This window comes from Myotis nattereri (genome assembly GCF_964212035.1).
Source record: "Myotis nattereri genome assembly, chromosome: 12".
Classification (NCBI taxonomy): Eukaryota; Metazoa; Chordata; class Mammalia; order Chiroptera; family Vespertilionidae; genus Myotis; species Myotis nattereri.
This window is the reverse complement of record NC_138087.1, coordinates 75,425,545-75,451,527: the sequence shown is the minus strand read 5'-3', so window position 1 is coordinate 75,451,527 and position 25,983 is coordinate 75,425,545. Positions and strand designations below refer to the sequence as shown.

The 25,983-nt window shown below is 42.3% G+C and overlaps 1 protein-coding gene across 1 annotated transcript in view; it reads right to left on the bottom strand.

Annotated features, from left to right (window-relative positions):
* Window positions 1–1,094: 1,094 nt before the first annotated feature.
* Window positions 1,095–25,983, bottom strand: part of GAPVD1 (GTPase activating protein and VPS9 domains 1) — a 58,693-nt gene continuing 33,804 nt past the window's right edge. The window contains exons 11-27 of the mRNA XM_081103396.1: window positions 24,042–24,215; window positions 22,242–22,382; window positions 21,047–21,181; window positions 20,490–20,609; window positions 18,498–18,575; window positions 17,889–18,259; window positions 16,111–16,198; window positions 15,091–15,171; window positions 11,596–11,730; window positions 10,002–10,131; window positions 8,573–8,682; window positions 8,099–8,258; window positions 7,046–7,233; window positions 6,360–6,573; window positions 4,832–4,904; window positions 3,796–3,993; window positions 1,095–2,331 (exon numbers count right to left, since the gene is read on the bottom strand). Of these exons, the coding sequence (XP_080959522.1) occupies window positions 2,191–2,331; window positions 3,796–3,993; window positions 4,832–4,904; window positions 6,360–6,573; window positions 7,046–7,233; window positions 8,099–8,258; window positions 8,573–8,682; window positions 10,002–10,131; window positions 11,596–11,730; window positions 15,091–15,171; window positions 16,111–16,198; window positions 17,889–18,259; window positions 18,498–18,575; window positions 20,490–20,609; window positions 21,047–21,181; window positions 22,242–22,382; window positions 24,042–24,215 (2,537 nt within the window). The 3' untranslated portion in view covers window positions 1,095–2,190. The remainder of the gene's footprint in view (window positions 2,332–3,795; window positions 3,994–4,831; window positions 4,905–6,359; window positions 6,574–7,045; window positions 7,234–8,098; window positions 8,259–8,572; window positions 8,683–10,001; window positions 10,132–11,595; window positions 11,731–15,090; window positions 15,172–16,110; window positions 16,199–17,888; window positions 18,260–18,497; window positions 18,576–20,489; window positions 20,610–21,046; window positions 21,182–22,241; window positions 22,383–24,041; window positions 24,216–25,983) is intronic.

Genomic DNA, 25,983 nt, shown 5'->3' with positions numbered 1-25,983 from the left:
GAGAAACCCAGTCGTGAATCAAGCCAGTGATGGGGATGGGGAGGGGTCCCCGCTCCGGAAGGTGCCCACTGGGCACTCTCCCGCCCCTTCACCAGCTGGGCCGCGTGTCTCTACCAGCCCCCACCTGCATCTCAGAGGTGCAACTCTGATGCCAATCTCTGGGGTTCTCCTCTCACCCCTGGCGCAAGCCCTTAGAGCCCCCTCTCCTGCCTCAGGGTAGCCCTGCACCCCAAACTCAACACCTTCTGTTCCACAGAAAAGAGCCCTGCACAGTGTCCACATCTTCGTATTTATTTCCATGGCGATAACATGGGACAGGTTTAGCAGCCACGGAGGGAAAAAAATCTCTCATTGACTTCCGAGTTAAATCCTGTAACAATGATGTTCAACTATTGCGAGTTTTCTGTTGACTTAACATTTATTGAATCAAATGCTGAAGAAAGTGGACTCCCTCTAGGTCTCAGAAACCGTGTTTGACAGTCTGTCTTGTAAAGTATTTATGACGGGATTTGACTTCTCGTTCCTGGGCACGTTTGAGCCTCACAGCCAGGAAGCACACGACCTAACACTCCAAAGGACTGTGGTACTAGTTTAAGTCTGACCTCTCCCCAAAAGGCAGACGCCGCCTCCCACACGCCTATGCAACTGGTTACTTGGGTGTTTTAAAATAAATGAATGAGAAGTGGTGGAGGCATAAAGAAAACCCAGCTTCCTTCAGCACAATGAGACGTGGAGACCTGGGAGGGAGGGAGGGAAGGAGGGAGGGAGGGAGGGGACGAGCTGTGTTCACCGGCTCCAGGTGTCCGTCACAGTTCCCTTAAAAACGCCTGGAAGCGCTGTCAGTGACGAGGAGCTCAAGTATGGGACCGAGTTTGTTATACAAGAGGCTAAACGTGATTAGAAACATACAAAGTGAAACCAGTCGGTGGGGGCCAGGTACAAGGCTTGTGCTTACAGCTTTGGTTGTCTCCTTGGCCAATTTCTTAGACACCAAAACCAACTCCTGACTAATTATCAATATACAATCAAAACAAAATCTTGAAACACATACTTTTCTTCGGAAGAGGGAATAAAGGCACAGAAACCAGCCAAAATAGATTTTTTTCTGTAAGAATTGTATGGTTGATTAAAATAGCTCATCACTAATAAAACTTGGATCACTAGAGCAGACAATACAAATTAGTTGTTTTAAAAAAATGACATTCACTGAATTCCTGGTCTGTGCATTCAATGTGAATCATCATAAAAAATATGACGAGAGGGTGGTGAGGAGTTCCATTGGGGGTTCTGTACTATGTTCCGTATTTCAGAGGAGAAGTACCACGTGAAGGGTTAGGTACGACGGCTCCTTGGGATGAGTGTATGGCGGTTAGAGATCTCTCTCCTCCTGAGCTCAGAGATGTGCAGTGAGAAATGTCTGGGTGACTTACTCATGACGGGTATCTCTCACCAAAGGCAGCCCTGGCATCAAGCCCCACACCTAGAAAGTTCAATAACCTGTATTATACTTTAATAAATATTTCTGCATATTTTTTTGTTTTCTGATTTTAAGCTCAGCTTAAATTTTGTCAAGGAAACCATTTCACAAGAGGGTACATCACAATCTACTATCAGCAATATTCCTTGTTTATTAGAATCTGAAGATGTCCATATTACATCAAATATAAATATATATTATATTTACATTTCCTTCTTAGCTTTCAATTTAGGTGAGTGTATTTATAGATAATGCCACGATGTCACCTTTAATCCTCAGGGCAGCACCCATTCCCTCCATGGACCCCAACAGGGTCACACAGCATCCTGAAAGGGGTGCACTGCTCTCTTTTGTTCAGTAAGAGGAAAGAATGGGTATCCAGGAACGGAGATCTAAAAATGTTGTAGGAGGTTCTGCTTTGTTTCTAGGAGGTTTAGTATTTCAAATACCTGAAAAATGTGGTCCCTTTTTACAGTACTATTCTCTACCTGGGGACAAGAAAGGATAATATGCAATTCAGAAAGGAAGAGCCCAAAGGAAAGAGAACCTGCTAGTTAGTGCATTAATCTGTTTAGTAAAGATCTGTTTTAAAATGTCTGAATGCTGTACAATATGATACAAAACAAGCTCCCGCCTGCAGAGCAGCTGGCACATTTTCCTAGAGGTCGGTTTGCCGGCCGAACAGTCTGCTGCCTGGGTGGCCTGGGTCCTGGTCACTTTCGGTCATCGATAGTTTTAATGAATTCCACCGCTGCTGTGAACTGCATCCACCAGTAGGACTCCTCTCCGGACAGACAGCTGGCATAGAAGCTACTGATGTACTGGACAGTGGACAGCAAACAGGGTGGGTTTGCCTAGAGAAATGAGAAATAATAGGTCAGATGTACAGCTCTGCAAGAATCTTTCAGTTACTATTCTCAAATGTTTGTCTCTGAAAGAGACACCAGTCCTTCTGAAAACAATCCCCAAATCCCCTTTTTGGAACTATTTTGCAAAGCCTAGCCACTGTGAGCAGCAACAGTACACTGCAGAGGCGAGTGGGTTCTATTCGAGCTGAACTGACTAGAGCTTTCTATGCTTGCAAGTCACTGAACCCCACTGGTCCCTAAGGAGGCTGACCCACCCCAGGGGACCTACTCAGTATCCCAGGCTTCCAGCGTGTTCGCTGGGAGTAAATGCTGAGGCAAACTGAGCGACAAGAGGGCGGTCAGTGCAGGTAGAAGCAGCCGAGAAAGAAAACACGACAAGATAACATGCCCTCCGCTGCAGGAGGTGACACAGGACACCTGCTTCCCACCTTCATGTGGTGAGAAAGGACACAGGTGTGTTCAGTGGTGAGGAAACAAGCCTAGGCCTGCTCCTTAAAGCAAGCTTATGTCACAGTGGAAGAGAGAAGAGCAGCGGCCCACAGGAGGAGTTATGAAGGCTACACACGCTGATCCTGGGGTTTCTGACTCAGTTGAGGTTGCAGAAATACTGCAAACATTAAGAATTAATGAGATATGTGTCAAAGATACTTTAGACATCAACAGATGGGCTAAGCTGACTGGAACACATGAGTGATGCACCCAAACTGCATGGTTCCCCCAAAATGTTCAAAATAACTTTTCAATGTTATTGTTTAGATGATGAAATTTTATTTTAAAGACAAAAATGGACAAAATATGTCAGGGGTTTTTGTTGTTAATCCTCATCTGAGGATATTTTCCTGTTGATTTTTAGAGAGAGTGGGAAAGAGACAGAAACATCAATGTGAGAGAGACACATCGATTGATTGCCTCCCACACACACCCTGACCACGGCCAGGGATCAAGCTTGCAACTGAGGTATGTTCCCTTGACTGGAATCAAAGCCGGGAACCTTCGGTCCACAGGCTGATGCTCTATCCACTGAGCCAAACCAGCTGGGGCTGTCGGGCTTTTTAAAATAATACAGTACAATTACAAAATAAGAGGCCAAAGGAGGAGAGATCTGACTGGCAAATTTAGTAGTGTATATGACAAGTACTACAAAGAACCAGGGTGAAAGAAGATGCAAAAGAAGATGCAATTTTTCTTTCACTCGAAGTTATACACTGAGCCCCAACCAATGATTTTGGGCCCTGCTTCAAAACGCTCTTCTAGGAATCTGACCCCCCGCCCTTTCTCCTGAAAACCCTGCCTTCTGGACAGAACAAACCTGGACCTTAGACACTTTCTTTCTGGACACACAGAGCTCGAGGCCTGGGAAGAGCCACGTGTCTAACACCCTGGGACACGCGTGCCCCACCCTGCTCGATGCCAGATAAACTCTTCTCACGACCAGCGGGGAGGGCCCACCTTTATCAGCACAAACACCAGCACCGGGACGAAGTCGTCCGCCCCGGGGACAGAGTCCTCGTTGGCCAGGCTCAGCAGGTTCATGATGGTGGAGCACATCCTCAGGATGCACTGCACCTTGTCCCGCGGGGTCTTGTAAGCGCTGATGGTTCTGATCTCTGACTGCGCAGATGGCCACGGCGCCTCCCGAAGATAAACCTAAGCGAGACCACAGACAGGCAGGCAGGGCTTTAATCTGCCGGGAGCACAGACAGCGACCACAGCACCCACCGGTCTGGAGGCCGGGGGCACGTGTTGCCTCCCCCCCTCTTCAATAAAACAAGATCTTGGTTCCTTCGCCGTCCACTAAAGATTTAAGCTTAATTTTTAAATAATTTGCTTTACATTTTAAAGTAAAAAAAACTTAGATATCCTCTAATGGAGGAAATGGCATACAGTAACACAGAACCTAGAATTCATAAAATTCCCATCTTTCTTAAATAGCTAGGATGGAGCTTCTCTACTAGAGCAGCCAATTCCAAAAGCACAAACAAGCTACCTTTAAAAGAAAGCAATTTATAAATTAATGTGTCTTTGCTGCAGTAGTTTTAGAAATAAAGGATTCCAAGAAATCAAAGACAATTAAAAACTGTATGCTAATCAATGCTCCATTAGTGGAGATTTTAATGAAACAACCAGGAAGCTCGCATACCTGAAACTTCTTGTTTTGTAAGAGCCGTATGGCAGGTATAAAACTCTATCATCAATAACTAAAAGGTAAGTTGGCGTCATATTCAGGTACAACTAATCTCCCAGAGCAGCGGTTTCTGCGGTCCAGGGGCCCTGGCTCGCCCTCTCCTCCACCGAGGGCCCTTCCTCGCCAGGAATTTTAATCCCCAGAGGATCTTCGAGAACCTCAGTTAGACTAAAGTTCCTCTAACGCAAACGGTGTGACACATTTTGTTATATTCTGTTTCCTTGAAACACTGGCAACATGCACACAGTACAAAGTGCAGCTCTAATTCCCAATGCCTCCCGTGCGAGGAGCCTGCGTTACCTCCGGGATCTGAAGTGCTCTGTGGTTGGCAGTCACCACTTTGGACAATCTCTGGATATGTTCATGAAGGACCCTGGAAACCCCCAAACAAATATGTAAATACATGTCAGAAAATAAGGCACACAGAGTCATCACTGATTCTTTAAGACATTAAACTGTTTTAGACTTATTTCTAGATACAGATTACAATTACAGCTGAGACTCTCTCTTAGCTGTAGGAATTCTGTCCTGTTATAAAGTCACATTTTGAACAGGATCTGCTCGGAAATGCTGAGTGAGCGAGGGGATGCAGTCAGAAGGCCTTCTTGCCCAGACCGGACAGCATTCAAGGAAGAGAGGAGAGGAGGCTCAGCCCACAAACTGTCTGACACACTGTTTACCAACCAGGCTGTCACGAGGTAGAGGATCAAAAGCCAGAAGCCAAAGATGCTTAGATGGGGAAGGGACTCAACACACAAGCTCTCATTTCACAGGGGAAAATAATTCGGCTTCAACAGGCGAAGCTTTGATTAAACCAGCTTCCCCGCTGCTGGTGTTCTCTCCAGAGGGCGTGCGCTCTCCCTCTGTAGCACCTGCAGAGGTGCCGGGGAGGAGAAGGCAGGCACCCCCTGCTTCAAAGTGCTCTTTGCAGCCAACACAGTTTGAATGTCCCTACTCCTTACCCCACGCTGGAAGCCAAAGACTGGTGCTCTGGAGAGAAAACAGGTCCTACTTGGTGTGTTAAGGACAGGGGCTCGGGGGGCTAACAGCTCTGAGACTGTGAACGAGTGAGGCAGGCTGGGACGATCCTAACCATTCAGAGGACAGTGAACGCTCCCAAATATACACGCAATATCTTAAAATGTCCATGAAAAAACAAACAACTTACAAAAACCACCTATGACCACCCTGAGATGCTACTATTACAGGGACCCTCGAGAGTCCCTGGCACATTAAGTCACTGCTACAGCCAGGGAGCACAGTGGGCACCTCAACGCGCTTGAGGGAGAAACAGGTTGTAAAGAAATGCTCAAGAGACTGCAGGAGAGGTCTGGCGGTGAGGCTCCGGGCTTTAGCATAGACCCATGAACCAAGAGACCTGGTTCCATTCCCGGTCAGGGCACATGCCCAGGTTGCAGGTTGATCCCCAGTAGGGGATGTGCAAGGGGCAGCTCTGATCAATGATTCTTTCTCACCTTTGACGTTTCTACCTCTTCCTCTCTTTTCCTCTCTGAAATCAATTAAAAAAATTTTTTTTAAATGGACAAGAGATCCATTCTAAAAAAAAGAAAAAGAAAATGTAGAAGAGGAAAAACAAAAATGCTAAATCCAGGCAAACAGCAGTGCCTTCCAGAAAGGCCAGACCAATGTGTACACCCTTCAGCCTGAGTCTCCCCATCCCTGAAAACTGTAATTCTGACGGGTGGAAAGTGGTAACAACATGCATTTCTCTATTAGATCCCGGTCTTATGTATAGCTCCACTAAAGTATGGGCTAGTAGACGCTTCCCTACATGGTCCAACACAGGCACTACACAGAGAGCACTCACTGGTCACGGAGTATGTCCCCATCCTGATTGGGGTAGAAAGCAAGCTTGAAAATGCGATTCATCACGCTGCGCTCGATGGCCAGCTGAGCGTCCTGAAGCTGCTCCTCGCTCGCATTTTGCCAGATGACGTCCTGGGCCATCGCGCCATACAGGAACTGCAGGAAGTCTTCTACCTGAGCAGTTTTATCATCAGCTGCTGTGAGTTTCTGAAAGTCTCCAATGCAAAATAATAATTTTAAAAATACACTATCTGAATAATTTTAAAAAGGAAACTGTAGAAATAATTTTAATCACTAGTTATGCAGATACTATGCTCTTAAAGACAAAAGTGTCTGGGCATGACTTATTTTAGGAGAATATGTGGCCAAATCATTAAAGTCAGGAGAAAGGTAAGATATAAAAGTTTAAGAATAAGGAGTGTGTTATAAAAATTATATGCTTTGGTTTAAAAAATGAGAAAAATTGTGTGGATCCAAAACTTTACCAATTTTATCCATTTTTAAATAAACTACAGATATTCAAACCAATAAAAATAAAATTTACTTATTAAGAACCCATAAAATGACTGGGAACTTACGGAAATGCTCTTAGACATGTAGGTATTCAAACAAACTAGCAAAACACAAATGTCCAAATCTTCCCAACGCTGTGGCCAAAGAGATGCTCAACTGAACGTCTCCAGTTACCTTGAATGAACTCCCTGATCTTCTTTTCTTTGCTCTCAAGCAGCAACCTCACACAGACGGTGGTGAAGTATCGATTGGCCACCTCCTTGTCCCGCAGCACCCTCTGCAGCAGCCTTTCCAGGTGAGCCTGCGTGGTCTGCAGTCCTTGCCGACAGCGGGTGAGATAAGCAATGTAGGGGGCCCTTTTCCTGAAAGGAAACAGGCTTTGCAGGACACTAGATACATACAGTGCACGCTCTCTTTGGAAACTAAGAGTCCTAATTTTTCTTTAAAAAATAAAAAGATTACTTCATAGGTTTTGGTTTTACATGTTAGCATGTCAGGCTGCAGACAAGTCTGGAAGACGAATTATGCCTCCAGCTCGAGAACAGAGCTGCATGTCTGTGAAGAACAGCATCTCCTGGGCTGAGCACTTAGCTACCTAACTACTGAACATGGCTGAGTCCCTCACATTGCTGGCCTATTTTATATCGGAGCACAGTCTCCACGCTGGTAGGGCCTCGCACCTAACAGGAAATTGATTGCTAGAGAAAACTGAAATAAGAACAAAATACAGGTTCTATACCACTAGGTCATTAAACATGCCACCAATTATTGGCATACAGTCTATATGTGACCATCTCAGAGCACCTGTGCCCTCAGCCTCAAAGCCACTTCACTTCCTAAGCATTTAAATTATGTGTTTCTCCTCAACTGTTAGCAAGGGGCTGCCCAGGGACAAAGGGAGCAATTCCCGGGCCTGCTCCTGCCTCCCTGGTCCAGGGAAGCAGTCTTTCCTCTCACCCTACAAAGGGGAAATGATACCCTCGTTACACCGGCCCCACCTCTGCTAAAGCTCCTTGGTGCAATGCTGAAGCAGATGGTACTTCTCCGTTTGTAAGAGCTGCTCATTCATCACTACATTTCAGACTAACAGCCAAATGTGTTCCTCAGGAATCTATGTCCAGTGAGCAGAGCCAAGCACTTTCATGTAAGCCTAGATTCATTCCCAAGATAAGGGCGAGAAGATACTACTTGCTGCTGGAAAAGGTCTGAAGCGAAGATGCATGTTACCTGTAGTCCTCGGCGATAGAGGCCAGCAGCTTCCTGCAGGTCCTGTTGTCAAAGCGGCACACACAACGCATTGTTTCCTGCAGCTGAGCCATTAAGTTCTTATCTTGTAAATTAATGGCTTCGGCGATTTGAACTTTTAAGAAGCATACAATTTCATTTTCTGAACAAAAAAACAAGAATTCTGTTACTGCTGAGAAAATCCTCGTGCTCACCTAAGGGGCTGTCATCCCTCAGCCTTTGGGATGTCGATTCTGCTTTAGCACGTGTCAGTAGAAATAAGTTGAACTGCCATGCTCAATCACTGAACATTTAATGAACCAGCAGTAATCGAGTGCCCTTACTGATCCTAATATAAACCTATTAAGTTAACCATATGGAATTGCTATAAAGCTTAAATACAGTTGAATACTGGCAATTTCATATGGTTCAACCTTCAAATACAGGAAAAAATAAATGGTCATATAGCAAACTGACCTTCTGGGTCTGTGTGGTCTGGTAAACCATTCCTTGTTGAATGGCTTAGCACTGGGAAAGCAACGGAATCCGCAGAGCAAAGAGCAAGCCTCAGTTTCTTTTTTGCATCTCTGAAAAAATGAGTTGAAAATTCATTAATGTCTATATCCAGATAGGATCACATTTTATGAACATTTGCTATGTAAATTAATATGCTATCTCAGGAATCAAATGTTGTAAGTGGTCATAATCAAAGAAGATTTTAAACTTACTGACATCTCACTTAAAGGAACAGGCTTTCTAGTGACCCGAGGAGCAAGGACGTAAAAGTGTTGTCGGCAAGATGTGCTATGAGAGGAGGCACCAGGAGAGTCAGAAAGGCGTACCTGGGAGACACCCCTCACACCCAGAATGCCGTCTGCTACAGCTCTCGACAAATGTTGACCTCCACCGGACAGCTCACAGCTGGCAGGAAGCCCTTTCTTACTGTTCTGTTGCTGGAGCCAAAGGCTGCTCCTTTCAACTTCCAACTACTGAGGCGCCGACCACCACCAAGGGCAGAGCGCCCTGCAGTAAGGTGTCCCTCCACAGCAGTGCAGCTCTGTTCACACTGAGAGGCCACCAGCACGCTCTCACCTGCTGGTGGCTGTGGCCCTTTCTGGTCCCACAGGGCATCGACCAGAGCTTCCTCAGAATGTCCAAAGCTGCCATCCAAAGGAAGGAGCTGGAACCCCTCAGCGAACAGGCCACATCTCTCCTCCTGCAGGATCCCCGCTGTCCACTCACCTGGCAGCTCCGAGTCTTTCCCTATTGACTTGCTTCCTATAAAATGAATAACTTACAGACTAAGCCTATCATCTGTAATATTCACCCACGCTGCAGTCTCATAAAATACATAATGGTAAAGTCATGGCTGAAAAATAAAAATGGCCTGCCACTCCCTCCAATTTTACTGTAGGGAAAAAATTACAAAGCTTCATAATGTTTATAAATAAAATGATGTATTAGGGTCTTCTTTAAACTAATTGGGGGGAATAAATGTGAAACAACACTGGCCGTGTATCCATGGCTGTGGAATCTGGGTGAGGAAGACAAACAGGGCTCCTCAGGCCTATGGGACAGCTGACCCAGCTCCCACCCCGCCCTCACCCGCCCCAGCATTTCTCACCGGGGCTGGGCGCTTTACATGGGCAGAGGCTCTGCCACCTGTTTCACTGTAATGGCTTATGTGGTGCCTGTGAGCACACGAGGTTTTCCTTTATCCCTGAACTCAAGCCTTTGATATAGGACATCCACACAGGAAGCCAAATCTTCTCAGGAAATAGCCATTTCATTCTTATCTCTCTGCTTTATACCTTTAGTAAGTGACACAATGAATCACATGACTGAGGTGACTGCAATGGTGATGAAAAGCCCAACCCCAAAGTCCTAAATCCTTTAGAAGGAATACCTGTAAGAGTAGGCTGAGTCCTGAGGGTGGGCCACTTGGCTCGCGGAGTCTGGGAGGTCATCGGCTGAGATGTTTTGCAGAGCTTCATCTCGAGGAGAATCGTGTGCACTTTCCCCGTCACCCATAGCCTCTAAACAAAGCCCACCCCAAAAGGATAATAAGCAGCTTATTCTGAAATGTTTGGGCAACTTAGTGATAAATTAGCATTGTGCTCTACAACACGATATTTATAGCAATGATAATATATCAAGAGACCACTTTTTGAGAAGAGAATGACTTTACTTCTTATACCAATCCTAACTGAAAACAATGAAATTCTTTATTTAATAATAATAATCCTATATAATAAAAGCCTAATATGCTAAGTGTCCAGTCGTCTGTTCAACCAATCAAAGCGTAATATGCTAATGATATGCTGACCACTCAGCTGCTCGCTATGATGTGCACTGACCACCAGTGGGCAGATGCTCCGACCGGTAGGTTAGCTTGCTGCTGGGGTCCGGCTGACCGGGATTGAGCGAGACAGGTCGGACACACCCTGGAGCCCTCCTGCGGTCCCTCCCCAACTGGCCAACCTCCCACGTCCCTCTTTGGCTCTGATTGTGCACCAGTGGGTCCCTTGGCCTGGCCTGCATCCTCTCGCAATCCGGGACCCTTTGGGGGATGTCGGAGAGCCAATTTCGGCCTGATCTCGCAGGCCAGGCCAAGGGACCCCACTCTAGTAATCATCATCATCATCATCTGGCCTTGGCTGGTGTGGCTCAGTTGGTTGAGTGTCATACTATGCACCAAAAGGTTGCTGGTTTGATTCCTGGTCAGGACATATGCCCTGGTTTTGGGTTCAATCAGTTCCCTAGTAGGGGTGTGTGCAGGAGGTAACCAAATGATATTTCTCTCTCATATCTATGTTTCTCTCTCTTTCCCTCTCCTTTCCTCTCTCTCAAAAAAATAAAAACATATTTTTTAAAAATATTATTACTCTATAATCAGAATCACTGAACCACAGAACTAAAAGGGGTCTCAAAAATCCTTTTACATAACCCTCATTTAACGGACATGGAATCCTCCCATAGAAGACAGCTGCAAACCCCTTGGCCAGCCATGACTCCCCAGGGCTTCTCCCACTGCCCAGGAATGAGTTGGGGGTGAACTCACAAATGCAGCCAGGAGAGATCTGTGGTGGAACCACAATTGTTTTTAACAGGTCAATTTAGATAAGATATACATATATAAAGTCAAAGGAATAAAAAGTTCCTTAGTGTAATAAAGGTACTGTGCTTGTATAGGAAAAATATCTTTATTCTTAGAAAATAATTTCAAATGCTTTAGGAAAAACTTTTCTGTTATTTTAAGGCTTTTCAAAATAAAAGCTGTACTAAGTTCACCTCTTCCAGTCCCCCTTGGTGTCTCTTCCTCCAGGGCACATACAGGCATAAATACATGCAACGTACACGTTATGCTTTATATACTTCTGTTTCCTCTCCATTTATTTTGAGAATTACATCATATTTTTCAGACAGCTATTCAAAAGTAGCACTATTAATTCAGATCATCTTTATCACTGTGATACAAAGGTTACTATTCAAATCTTTACCACGGTTATCACCTGCATTGTCATAGTTGGCCATTGCTCCTTCACTGGGGCTGGATCGCTTAATGGCATTCCTGTATTTGTCCAGAATGTCCTCAGCGGCCTGAGCTTGTGCACTGAGTCTAGGGCTGGGATCATCTGCAGGGAAAGGAGAGTGAGAGAATTAGTTCCCTTCGGTTTGTACCAACTCTGATGTTAGTACGACACCAGGAGCATAATCCCAAAGGCCGATTAGGAGGTAAGACTTAAAAAGAGCACATATCTCAGTGTTAAGAGGCACCATGCAGCTGCCTACTCCTCCCATTTCTGGGTCTGAGAGCCTTGCCAAAGCACGGGTTTGGGAGAATTAGATCCACTTCTCATCATCGCCAGAATTCCACATGACAGTGTCAAAAAGTTCAGTGCGGACTGAATGGATGATGGGTTTCTAAAGTGCTTACACTCAAACCACTGGTATTAGCAACTCATGCTAACAGAACTCCCCACAATGCAATTTTATATGCAGACTTCATTTACTCAGACATCTCCATGCTGAAGGAACAAAATAGAAGTATTCAAACTGAGAATTAGAGCCTTTTAAATAATAATAAAAGTTGCCTTCCTCCAGTCTTCCTGGATTTCTCTCTCTACACCAGATTTGAAAACTTCAGATTTTCATATGCTATCTCACTGGTTCTCACCATGACAGTGCAGCTGCCGGAACAGAGCACTTTTGTGCATGCAATGGAGTCAGAGGCACTCCCAGAGAACCTAGACATTGCTGGGGAGTGCTGGAATTGTACCTGGGTGCACAGAGAAAAAGCTGATCACAATCACAGCACAGCACTGTTTACTGACAGGACTGCCATCCTGTCGGCAAAATCAGCACATCGCAATGTTTTCCTGTAGTCAAGGTAATTAACAGTGATCAAAGCAAAGAACTGCTACAGATCTATGGGACACAGAAAGTTCCAGAGTGAAATGTAAACTCCTGCGATAGATCTAGGCCAACTAGGTGGCTACCATAAATGTCCACATTCTGGTAGAATCCCATTTTTTAAAAAGTCTAAAATCACATAAAAATCACTAGAGTTTATATATGTGTGTGTTAACAGCAGCTACCATTTATCGAGCACTGACCACATGCCAGAACTGTGCTAAGCACCTTATATGAGCAATATCAATCAATCATCACAATAACCCCGTAGGGAGGTACTATCACCCCATTTTATAGAAGAGGAAATCGAGGTATAGAGAGGTTAAGTACTTATGTCATAGGCTCTTCCTTTTTTTTCCATAAAAAAATATTTTGTATTTCTGTCTCCGTAAAATTGTAATAAACTGTAAAGAGAGAATTTCCAAAATAATGTAATCTTTCTGCTATAATGACATTTGGATGCCAGATCAGGGTCATAATCTGATCTTCAAAATGTAAACTGAAAAATCTTTATCGTTACAAAATCATTTTGTGGAGGGGGAGTACTTTTTGCTATTGGTTTTCAGTGCTGTTGAGACTCTTTTGAAAAAGGGACAACAGAATTTGGCTAACTATAGTGAAGCCATAATGTTGCCTATTGACTCTATTTCTATAATGCCATTCTTAAAATTTTTATCCTAAGAAAATAATGAAAACAAACAAAAAATGCTACATATATGAAGCTGTGAGTATTTTCATAGTAAAAGTCGGGTACAATTTAAATATCCAAAAGCAAGAGAATGTTCACACTGCAGTAAAATCAGATGATAGATTATCTTAGAGTCAATAAAAACTACTAAAAACAATCAGTTTAGTAGAAACTGGGAGAGGGCTTATGAAATAACATGTGTTAAAAGAATATAGTTACATACATAATCTGGTTAAATCATGAAAAGCCATGTACAAACACAAAAAGATTGGGAGAGAACATGGAAAAAAACAAAAAAACAAGAATAGTTAGGATGGTGGTATTATGAACAGACAGTTAAGAAATTTCCTTTCATAGCATTTTAAAATGGATTTAATAATTTTCAGTGGGTCATTAGTTAGGATTGGGTAGAAGTTTTTGCACCAGTAGAGAAGTTAAATGGCTTGAATTGAACACAAAGAAAATGAAATACTTTACTTAAAAAAATTATTGTACTCTACCTAGCTTCCAGTTTAAGAACCAAGAGAAATACTATATTGCCCAAAGTCAAGTAAAAAAATAATTTATAACTTCTCCAAAATTATCAATTCAACATTGTAAAAACACGAGATTTCACGAAGAGATTCCACTCTGCAAACATTGATAGTGTCCTAACACTAGGAAAATGGTAAAGAAAAACAAATATCTTGCCAAAAAGAAGCTTTTCCAATGTGTCTCAGTCAGACTGTAGGTTCCTGAAGAACAGGGGTCAGGTGTGAAATGACTTACTACCCACACCACTTAGCACAGTGTCTGGCATGAGTCAGATGTTCAGCAGTATTGGCTGACTGAATAAGAGGGGCTTGACTGCTCTCGGCAGGGACGGTGGCCTGGAAGCACAGCGCCTGCTATTCAAAACCCTTTATCCAGGAAAGTCATGCATCAAAGCAGGGATGTGTGCTAGGCCAAGGAGCTACATCTAAATTTAACAGAAGTAGACGTTAGAATACCATGCATTACAATGAGATTCTACCTGTACTATGCTGGGCAGCTTTGAGGAGGATGTTCTTTTGAAACCTATCCCATTTTTAAATAAAGCTCTTCATTTTAACTTAGAATGTAATTTCAAATCAAGATAAGAAAAAACGAGGTGAGAAATGAATTTCCCTGTAGTTAATTTACAGTCATTGGAAACAGTACACAGCTATCAAATTCAAGGCTGAGTCCTTAACACTACTTTTCACAATCTTTCCTTTCAGGGTGCTCAATCATAATGTGCCAAGAGCAAGCTGCAAAAATACAAATGCTGAATAAGGTAAGAACCCAACCCCTAGGTGTATTTCCCTTGGGTTAGAGAGCAATGGTAAACTGATTCAAGCTGTAAAAATTGGTAAAGTTTATAAATTTATTTTATTCTTTGAACACCTTATCATGAAAAAAGGAAATGATTAGGTAAAACAGAATTTCACTATGATCCTGAATAATCAAGAGCTACAGACAAAAATAAATTTAGAGTTCCACGATCAACATTAGCGAAAATTATTCAATCAATGATCCAAAGATATGGCATGCACAGAGCTAAAACCATCACCACTTCCCTAAAAGGCACTACATGGCATCATCCCACTAAGATGTCAAACTGTGGGGTGTGTCTAGAAGCCCAGGACCAGGGGCCTCACCATAAATGGAAGTTATGATAATGAGGATGATGATGGTGGTGGCGGTCTACAGGAAGAGCACACAGATTCACTGTGGCCGCCAACTGGAAACCACAGAGCTATGAAGAACATACTCCCCACTGTACACACACAGACACACTCTTCTAAAAAGGCAACGCTTATGGCACCCAAGAAAAAGTGTTATGAAATATGTGCTCTGGGAATGAAGGAGCCAGGAAGTCCATGGGTCTACAAACCTGTGAGTGTTGAGAATCTGTCAGGCCCCAGCTCATCTTTGTCTTTTTCTTGTTTTTCTTTCTTTCTAAATGGTATGGGAGCTGGAAATTAAATAAAGTCAGTAGTGTGACATACAACATACTGCACTACTCGGCAGACAGCAGTCATTCTGGAGTTAACTGGTGTGCCAACATTTCTAAGTGAAAGGAAGGTGAAAAGTTTAAAAGCTAAGAAACCCCAAGTGTCAATTGATAATCGTTCTTAAAATAGCATTGAAGATTCTTAAAGAAGCGTTCGGAGTCGTTGGCCACAGGAAGAATGATTTAACGGGAATCTATTGGGACTAAATCAAAACCACTGCCTCTTAACCTCCGCTCAGAAACAACACATTCAAAACTCTGAGCCATGCTCTCCTCGTCAAGCGGCTGGAGTACGGCGTGAAGGCGGTGCACCTCGGCTCCTGAGCGCCCCAGGGCTGAGATCGGAAGAAGTCCCTAACTGCAATCCTGGATGATCTCTCCTTTCAGGGAGAGATGCTTTTGCAAACTCAAATCTCAATGTCTACTAGTACGATGCCAGGCTATTCACAAAAGAAGCGAACAATTTTATACAACTGCCTTCCAAAATAAACACTCACTAATATTCAGGGTATAAACAATCTCAAAGCACATAAACGTTAAAAACTTAAGTTTATTCCAGGAATGTAAAGGATGAATTTCAAATGTTCAGTTTAATTACTGACAGCATCCCTTTTTTCCTGCAATAATTACTGGCAATACATATGTCAAAAGCCCTACGTGTCTAACATCAGGGCGCATGATATTTAAACCACCGCTTGCATGACTTCCATTTATGAAACCGCTACCACTTCCTGCAAAGAATAAGCTAAAACTCTGCCTTAGCATCCACCTGCGCAAAAACAGCTGGAAACAAGCCCAGCAAACCTCAGGGAGAGAGGAGCTGAGATGTGGGCTCGGAAAGAGATTTCAGGGCTTTGCTTCTGGTTGCTAATATGGCATTCTAATACGTTATAAAATTACCTTTAGGCATGGCAGAAACAAAACGTTTTCTCCACCAAGGTCTGTTCCTGTCTGATTTCTCATCATCGCTATCTTTGCGTTCTTCAGTCTGTAGGAAAAGTTGGATGCTTTATTTGGAGTTGGGCAGCAGGCAAATTACTATGAAAAGGATTTCAGTTAGTCTGTAAAATACAAATACCCCTCAGGTTTGTCTTAAAAGAAAAACTGTTCTTATTGCTGTAGAGGAAGCTTCGGGAACATGGAAGTGTACCTTTTAAGCCAGACAAGGATCTGCTTGAGGGGAGGCACTATCTCATCAGTGAGTAAACTGAGAGCCTATAATGGAGCCTTGCATAGAGGAGGCACTTAAGACAATCTTAAGAGTAAGTGCAATGCAAATAAAGTCTAGGAGGGTAGTAGAGATGGTAGCAGTAGTATTAACAATAAAACCCAGTCTGTACTGTGTGCCAAACACTGAGTAAAAGGATATATGTTATCTCATTTAAACCTCACAGTAGCCTTAGGATATAAATACTATTATTAAGCCCTTTCAATAGATGAGAAATATGAGGCTAAAAAAGGTTATCACTCATCTTCGCCAAATTTATATAGCCTATGTGTGGCACAGCTGGGACTCAAGCCTAGATTCTGACCAACTTCAAAGTTCATGTTTTGATCATCAGTTATGTTATCATTAAGACCATGTATCAGTAGCCCATCATGTACCTTAAACAAGTCATTTAATATCTGTTTATTCACTGACAAAACTGGAACTAAAAATATTTTCTCTCAGGGCATCCTTGTAGATGGGGTGTCAGAACCCAAGGAGAGAGATGAGGGCATCCATGGGGAATGGTTTAGCAGTGGGGATGGCATATTGATTACATACATAAGGACTGATCAAGTAAGTATATGCATGAAGAATTATGAAAATGGGTTTCTATCATAGAAGGGAGTTACAAATATGGGAAGGGAGAAAGATGAAATAAACTGTTGTTTTTAGAGTAGAATGAAACATATAGGTGTATGTTCATGGTTCTCTACATATAAAGAGAAAGATACACACATGCTAATGTGTATATGCACATGTATATTCACACACACTCTCTCCCATGGCTTTGTCTACTGGGAGGTCCTGGGAGTAGCAACACTCCTGCAGCAGAGAGCACACCGAGCATCCAGGTCTTGGTTTTTAAATACCATTTTCTACTAAAAGGAACAAGGGTTCTTTGGAGAGACGGCTGGTCCGGGACTAGGACAGACACCGTACAATATAAGCTGATAACATTTTGTGCCGAAAGGAAAGAAATACTCAAAGAATGATGGCAGTATATCAAAAGAACCTCTGACAGCTTGAAGGGGCTCCCACTGAACAAATCGGGGACAAAAATAATGACAGTAACAAACCCATTAAGTAAAATAGAAAACCATGGGACCATCAGTATAATTAATAAGTAAATTAAAAATCTGATGAATAACAAAATAAAAAATAATACTCACTGAAAAAAATAATAGCTAACCATCTCGGAAGGAAATTGGAGATTTAAATTAAATTTGATATAAAATTATTTGGAAAAAGTTAAAAGCATAAAAATGCAACACTACAAAAACAAAGCACTAGAGGTTTCCTATGGATTAGGTTGTGGATATACTAGACAAATCATCTTTAATGATGACTACTGTCCATTCTTAACCCTAGACGTATATAATCCATGTTAATTTCAGATATTAAGAGAATGAGGCAGATAGACATTAAAGCTGACCACACCAGCAAATTCTCCGTGGCCTGTGTCCCATACCTCTCCTCGTGAGGAGTCCTTACTCGGGGATGAAGAGGACGAATGAGGTGCAGCCACCAAAGAGGTAGCACCAATGGCTGCGGCTGGAGGGAGCTCTCGCTCTTCAGTCCCTGGGCGGCGGTTCCAGCTGGGGTCGCTCATGGGTCTCCGGCCGGAAGATACTATGTCAGAGCTCCTGCTGCGCACTAATCTCTCAGGGTAAGAATGCCGCTGCTTGAATGCCTCCATTTCGGCGGGAGTTAAACCATGGGAACCAAAGTTTGGCAGCCGGGCCTCATTTCCTCCCACAGCTCCTTCCAGGATCGGAGGGTCTGGTGGTGGGTGCGAAGGCCTGGCATAGTGCACTTTTGGCCTTACCACAGCAGAAGCCCCTGGAACACAGGGGGGAAAGTTTGCAACTGAAACACAACTGCTCTAACCAAGGCATTATTAACAATGGGCTCTGGTTGCATACTTCTGACTTTGATAAGACAAGAGTCAAAAAGCTCACGTGATGACCATTTCACAATATATACAAATATTGAATCATTATGTTGTACCCTTGAAATGAATGTAATGCTATATGTCAATTATATCTCAATTTTTAAATAGTTCACTTGACTAGTTTACCTTCATGTGAAGACAGCGGGTCAAACATGGCGAGCAGAGACTCTGATTGAGAAGGGGGAGAGGTCAGGTGGTGGGCGCCTAAAACAGACAAAACGGACCAAGTCAGAACTCAGGACTCAATGAGAGTTTCAACAGTGAAAATGGTTCTGACAGTTTCCACACTTTTCAAACTTTTTTCATCAATAAGAGTTTGAGTGACATATAAGGGGGGAAAAAAGAATCTAATAAAGATCAAATTCTGATTACTCCAAATTCATTTTATGTTTTTTCTACATATATGGATTTTTTTAAAATTTTGTTTTATTGCTTAAAGTATTACAAAGAGTATTACATATGTCTCCTTTTTTGTTTCCCCTTGACCTTCCCCCGGCCTCCCCTACCCCCGCCCCCCAGTGTCCTGTGTCCATTGGTTACGCTTATATGCATGCATGCAAGTCCTTCAGTTGATCTCTTACCCCCCACCCCCACCCTCCCCAGCCTTCCCCCTGTAGTTTGACAGTCTGTTCAATGATGCTCTGCCTCTGTATCTATTTTTGTTCATCAGTTAATAATGGTCTTTATTATCCATATAAATGAGTGAAATCATGTGGTATTTTTCTTTCATTGACTGGCTTATTTCACTTAGCATAATGCTCTCCAGTTCCATCCATGCTGTTGCAAATGGTAAGAATTCCTTCTTTTCTACAGCAGCATAGTATTCCATTGTGTAGATGTACCACAGTTTTCTAATCCACTCATCTGCTGATGGGCACTTAGGCTGTTTCCAAATCTTAGCTATGGTAAATTGTGCTGCTATGAACATAGGGATGCATATATCCTTTCTGATTGGTGTTTCTGGTTTCTTGGTACATATATGGATTTTAATTACGTTTAAGTGGTCTATCTGCCTGCTACTTTTGATGGCCAAATTATATCCCATAGTTAATGCAAAGATCACAGAGGCAGATGTAAATCTTCAAAATTTTCAGAATGTCACAACTTCCCTGAGTTTCAGCTTCTGCCTATAAAAAGAAGGGCAACACTACCTACAGAAGGAGAATAAATTAAAAGTTGGAAAATTTAAAATTCTAATACTGCTCTCAGCAAATGACAATTTATAAAATAACTCATATTAATATGAATACTACTGCCTGGCTGGATGGCTCAGTCGTTGAGCGTTGACCTATCAACCAGGAGGTCACGATTCGATTCTCGGTCAGGGTACATGCCTGGGTTTCGGGCTCGATCCCCAATGTGGGGTGTGCAGGAGGCAGCCGATCAATGATTCGCTTTCATCACTGATTTTTATATCTCTCTCTCCCTCTCCCTTTCGGAAATCAATAAAAAAATATTTTAAAAAATAGATAAATAAAATACAATTTCCAAATGATATGCTTTATTTCTCCAAGTTATTTCACATATTTTAAAGCATTTAAAAAATAACTACAGCCCTAGCTGGTTTGGCTCAGTGGATAGAGCATCAGCCTTCAGACTGAAGGGTCCCAGGTTCGATTCCGATCAAGGGTACATGCCCAAGTTGTGGGCTCGATCCCCAGTGTGGGGCGTGCAGGAGGCAGCCAATTAATGATTCTCTCTCATCATTGATGTTTCTATCTCTTTCTCCCTTTCCCTTCCTCTCTGAAATCAATAAAAATATATTTAAAAAATAAAAATAAAAAATAACTACATAAATTCTAATAAGTGGTTATATCAAAATTCATTTAGCCATTCTGGTTTTTAATGATTAGGTTGTTTCTAAATTCTTTGCAAATATTAATGTTATGAAGAACATCTCTGTGCATTAGACATTCTCCATACATGGAACTATTTCCTTATGACTGATTCCTAAAGTGGACCAAATCTGGTATGTGAACTTTTAAGGTCTTACATACGTATCGCCAAACTATGCCCCAAAGTGCTGTAACAACTGATACCATCACCAGCAATGCGTAAGATTGCCAGCTTCACCATGAGTGTGACTGTTTAAAAAGTCATCTCATTTTCCCTTCTTACCATGAGTTACTTCATCCATGTCTGGACTCGTGACAGAATCTTTACCCCCAAAGTCAGAGCTGCACTCAGATCTCAGGTCTTCAATCTTATTGGGAATATCCTCAGAGGTTGCACTTATGCCTTTAAAAAAGAAAGCAAAAAATAAACAGCAAGAAGAATAAAATAACCACACAAAAAGTATATGAGATTTGGAGAAATGAAAATATTCTCAAATTTTTGTGCCCTAGTTCTGTACATGTGAGTTATTGCTTAAATACATTTGCCTGGACTTGTGCCACATAACCGGAATTATCACATGCTGTCTAAACACAGTAACGGAGCTACCAAGAACAGAGAGAGCTATAGAGGGGACACATCCAGACTGTGTGCCAGTTACTTCAACAGGCTCTCTAAAGCTACACATTAAACCCTCAGATTTAAGGGCCCCTAGAAATAATTATGTTTCCTGAAAATTACTCAGCTCTTAAATAAGACATATCTCTTTGCTATCAACTTTACAAATGGAGATGCGGGAACACACCTTGAAATCCTTATTCCTTAAAACAAGACAGACATACCCGACACAACACTGAGGCCTGGTGTGCTGGGGCGGGAACTGACCTCCCTGACATCCGTATCATCAGAGGTGCTGCCCAGTCCCGAGCAGCTCTCCAGTTCCTGCAGACGCTCCTCCTGCTTTAGATCGGGGGCCTCTAAACAGAAGACGTGAGGTGTCACATTAGTGATTGTTAGCATGCCAGTTTCAGCTTGTGGCCCAGATGATGAAAGCTACCAGGGTATGAATGAAATCAGTGTAAATAGATTTCTAAGTCTGGGCCAGTTAGCAAAGTTAGTAAGACCAAGTGTTAAGAAAGTCAAGGTTGTTATTTTCATCCTCAATCTAGGCCAGTTAGTTGTGCAAAAATGAAAACTTCTTCCAGGTCACTAATCTCACAGTGTGTGTTCTTGGTTAGCAAGTCAACTAAACAAGAGCATATGAAATAACCTAGCATTAAATCAACCACTTTCTAAAAAACAACTCCTATGGATGCTCAACAGGCAGTGAGCCAATCCTACTGTCTCCTTATGTATGTTTAGCATGTCTGAATATGTTAACGTTATTCAACATATATAGGATCACTTTATTATTCTTGAGCCAAGCAGATCAGACAGAATGTAATTCAGACATAGTTATTTATATTTGCATTCTGGTAGTTGACATTTAGTTGAAGGCAAAGATTTATCTTCATAATCAGGGGGGAAAGTAGAAATGCAATACATAAGAAAAAACAAAGTACAAACCACTTCATATACATTTATAATAATTGTGCACAAAATAATTTGCAGTACTCCAGAGTCTGAATTTCAGCACATTTCAAAAATACATTCGGTATCTTTAAAGGGTCAAGTTCTCCCCATGTAAATCTAAACATGCTTACCAGGTATCCAACCCCTCAGGGCTCCTATTTGTGATGAGTTCATGGGAGAGACTGGACTCAATCCACACAGAACCCTGATGATTTACTAACAGTTGCTTCCAAAAGAACTGAACAGTCAGAAAGCACCTGCCATCTTAGTCCATGCCATTCAAAACTGCATTTTTTCTTGATGAAAGAAAATGCCTTACGCTAATTTTCCATGTGACATTCTTAGCAATTGGATTGCCTCATACTTGTCAAATGTATATCTGACAAAATGTCCATAATATAGAAATTAGAATACCTTACATTTAAACGTCTGTGCAAATCAAAATGCAAATGACAGCATACTAACCTGAGTCACTTGGCAAAACCTCTACACTCCAAGCTTCGCTTGTTGTCTCTGATATGGTAGAACCAGTGCAGGGGTCAAGAAGCACTGACCCTGACCCTGGCAGGCACAGTAAACTGCCTAACATGTTCTCTGCTGCTGCACCTGTATAACCAGTGGGGAGCAAAGGGTTAACAAAGGTCCTGATGGAGAGCGCAACGATAACGGAGAAAAGCCAAACACTAACGCTCACGAAACCTCTCTACTCTAGCCACGAGAAAGGAGCCAAGGTAAGAGCAATTTCAATCAATAGCACCACTAAAAACGCACATTTCCCCTGTGGTCACAGTGACACGAGCTCTTTTTCACCCACTGCCTCCTATGCACCTTGAACTCTCCGTAGAGAAAACACATTGTTGGATCAAGTCATTTCAACTAGCTTTCATCTTGGCTTTTCAGCAGATTTTGTGTGTGTCCCTAATAACTCTCTCAAATTTATAGTCCTACAAGGATTAAAACCACTCAGACATTTAACCACATCGAGTTACACTGGCCGAAATATGTTCTCTTCTGGCACATTAGCCACATATTCAGAGCAATAAAATGTATTTGCAGGAAAACACACCACCTCTGTAGTAGTTGTTTAACTGCAAATGCAGCTTATTGCTGAAATACAGCTTACTGCCAGAAAAAATACTAAATACTTAGCATCTGGAACAAAGTAATATAGAAACCAATTAAGAAATCTATTTACACTACTTAAAAATACATACAGGATTAAACATTACTGTACACCTGTGTTAAAAATACTCAAGTTCTGCCCTGGCTGGCAGATAATTTTTTAAAATTTATCTTTATTGTTGAAAGTATTATAAATGTTCCCTTTTCCCCCCATTGACCCCCTCCACCCTGCCCCTACCCCCATGACATAATTATAAATATAATATCTGAACATAATGGGGGAGGGGATAAAGGGCAGTGGGTGGGAGAAGAGATGAAACAAACTAGCCATGTGTATGAGTAACTGTCAGAGCTAAGTGATGGGTACACAAAGTTTATTACACTATTCTCTCTTGTACTTGCTTGAAATGTTCCATGATTTTTCAAAAAATGAAGAAGGTATCTTTCAGAACTCAAAGAAGGGTGAATTTTAATGTTTGTAAACTGTGCATCAATAAACTTGATGTAAAAAAAGAAAAAGACAAACCTAGTTACTTTTCCACCCTCACCGGTTTGAAATGCTCACCCAGGATGCGGGCTCAATCCCCAGCAGGGGGCGTGCGGGAGACAGCCAATCAATGATTCTCATCATTGATATTTCTCTCTTTCTCTCCCTCTCCCTTCTTCTCTGAAATCAATAAAAATATATTCTTTTAAAAACTAGTTACTTTTTGGAACTGAATTAATACTTCCAGAAGTAAACTCAATTTTTAGACTCTCAGTATCATATTATTCCCAAAGATTTTATGGCTATAATCTGTCAGAATTTTCATTTTAAGGTAGGTGTTTCGTCTCTAAAGAACATCCTAATTATAGACTAAGAACATATACTATGCCCTACAAACAAGACTAGACGAGAAGCTAATTCAAAAGACTGGTTTTTCTCTTTTGGGGGTTGGGGGTGAAGTTAAATGTAGACAGAAAAAACATACCTATATTTAAGTAAAGGAAAAACTCCATGAATGCCTGGCTATATGCAGCTGTCTCAGTTTCCCAGTTAGGGCTAACACACACACCACATTTGTCAGAGCACTGAAGTTCCCTCCCATGAAGGGTGGTGGACATGAAATAAGCAATATTCCAGAGACATTAAATAGCAATTACCTGCAATTTCTTGCAAACGATCTTCGTCAATGTTAGGGTCAAAATCACTTCCCAAGACATCTGTGCTCCAGGTCTCACTCACTGTTTCTGATATGTCCCTATCATCCGTCAGTCCCATCATGTCACGGATTTCAAACTTCCTCAGCTTATCATCGAGATTATCCTGTGTTGTGGCTATCAGAAACAAAATTAAGCATTTAAAAAATGGTAGCATAGCTATGATTTCTTTTTTTTTCATTTTTAAATTAAACCTTTATTGTTCAGATTATTACAGTTGTTCCTCTTTTTCCCCCCCATAGCTTCCCTCCACCCGGTTCCCACCCCACCCTCCGCCCTCACCCCCCACCGACTGTCCTCATCCATAGGTGCACGATTTTTGTCCAGTCTCTTCCCGCATCCCCCACACCCCTTTCCCCCTCCAAGAATAGTCAGTCCACTCCCTTTCTATGCCCCTGATTCTATTATATTCACCAGTTTATTCTGTTCATCAGATTATTTATTCACTTGATTTTTCGATTCACTTGTTGATAGATGTGTATTTGTTGTTCATAATTTGTATCTTTACCTTTTTCTTCTTCTTCCTCTTCTTAAAGGATACCTTTCAGCATTTCATATAATACTGGTTTAGTGGTGATGAACCCCTTTAGCTTTTCCTTATCTGTGAAGCTCTTTATCTGACCTTCAATTCTGAATGATAGCTTTGCTGGATAAAGTAATCTTGGTTGTAGGTTCTTGGTATTCATCACTTTGAATATTTCTTGCCACCCCCTTCTGGCCTGCAAAGTTTCTGTTGAGAAATCAGCTGACAGTCGTATGGGTACTCCCTTGTAGGTAACTGACTGTCCTTCTCTTGCTGCTTTTAAGATTCTCTCTTTGTCTTTTGCTCTTGGCATTTTAATTATGATGTGTCTTGGTGTGGTCCTCTTTGGATTCATTCCTCTTGTTTGGGGTTCTCTGCGCTTCCTGGACTTGTAAGTCTATTTCTTTCACCAGGTAGGGGAAGTTTTCTGTCATTATTTCTTCAAATAGGTTTTCAATATCTTGCTCTCTCTCTCTTCCTCTGGCACCCCTATAATTCGGATGTTGGTACGCTTGAAGCTGTCCCAGAGGCTCCTTACACTATCTTCGTATTTTAGAATTCTTTTTTCATTTTGCTTTTCCGGTTGGGTGTTTTTTGCTTCTTCATATTTCAAATCTTTGACTTGATTCTTGTGATCCTCCAGTCTGCTGTTGGGAGTCTGTATAATATTCTTTATTTCAGTCAGTGTATGCTTAATTTCTAGTTGGTCCTTTATCACAACATCGAGGGTCTCACTAGATTTCTTGAGGGTCTCATTAAGTTTATCAGCGGTTTCTAAAAAATTCTTGAAAAAGTGTGGTTTTGAACTCTATATCCAGTAGTTTGCTTTCCTCCATTTCTGTCATTTGTGTCCTGTTTCTTTGCCTCGGCATTTTTTATGCTTCGCTGTGTCGATAGAGTGGCTTTCTGTGCTAGGTGTCCTATAGGGCCCAGTGGCTCAGCCTCCCCAATTACCTGAGGTAGACACTCTTGGTGCACCCCCTTTGTGGTCTTTGTGCTCAGTCTTGTTGTAGTTAAGCCTTGATTGTTGTAGGATCACTGGGAAGAATTGACCTCCAGGCCAATTGGCTGTGAGAATCAGCTGTGTTTACGGTGGGAGAACTTCTGTGCTGAAGACACCCTTCTGGGGCAAGACTTGCTTCAGGAGGGCTTTGGTGCTCACTGAGTCTGCCCCCTGAGTGTGTCCCTTATGGATCTGAGGAGTTGTAATCTGGATGGTCCCACTCTGACCACTGGGTACACTGGCTCTTGGATCTAAGGAGGTGCTAATCTAGCCTCTGCCTGAGGTTACCCAGCAGAAGCCAGCTGTAAAGCAATGCAAGTTGCCGTGGGGCCTTGGGCCAGCTGCAGTTTGTTAAGTAA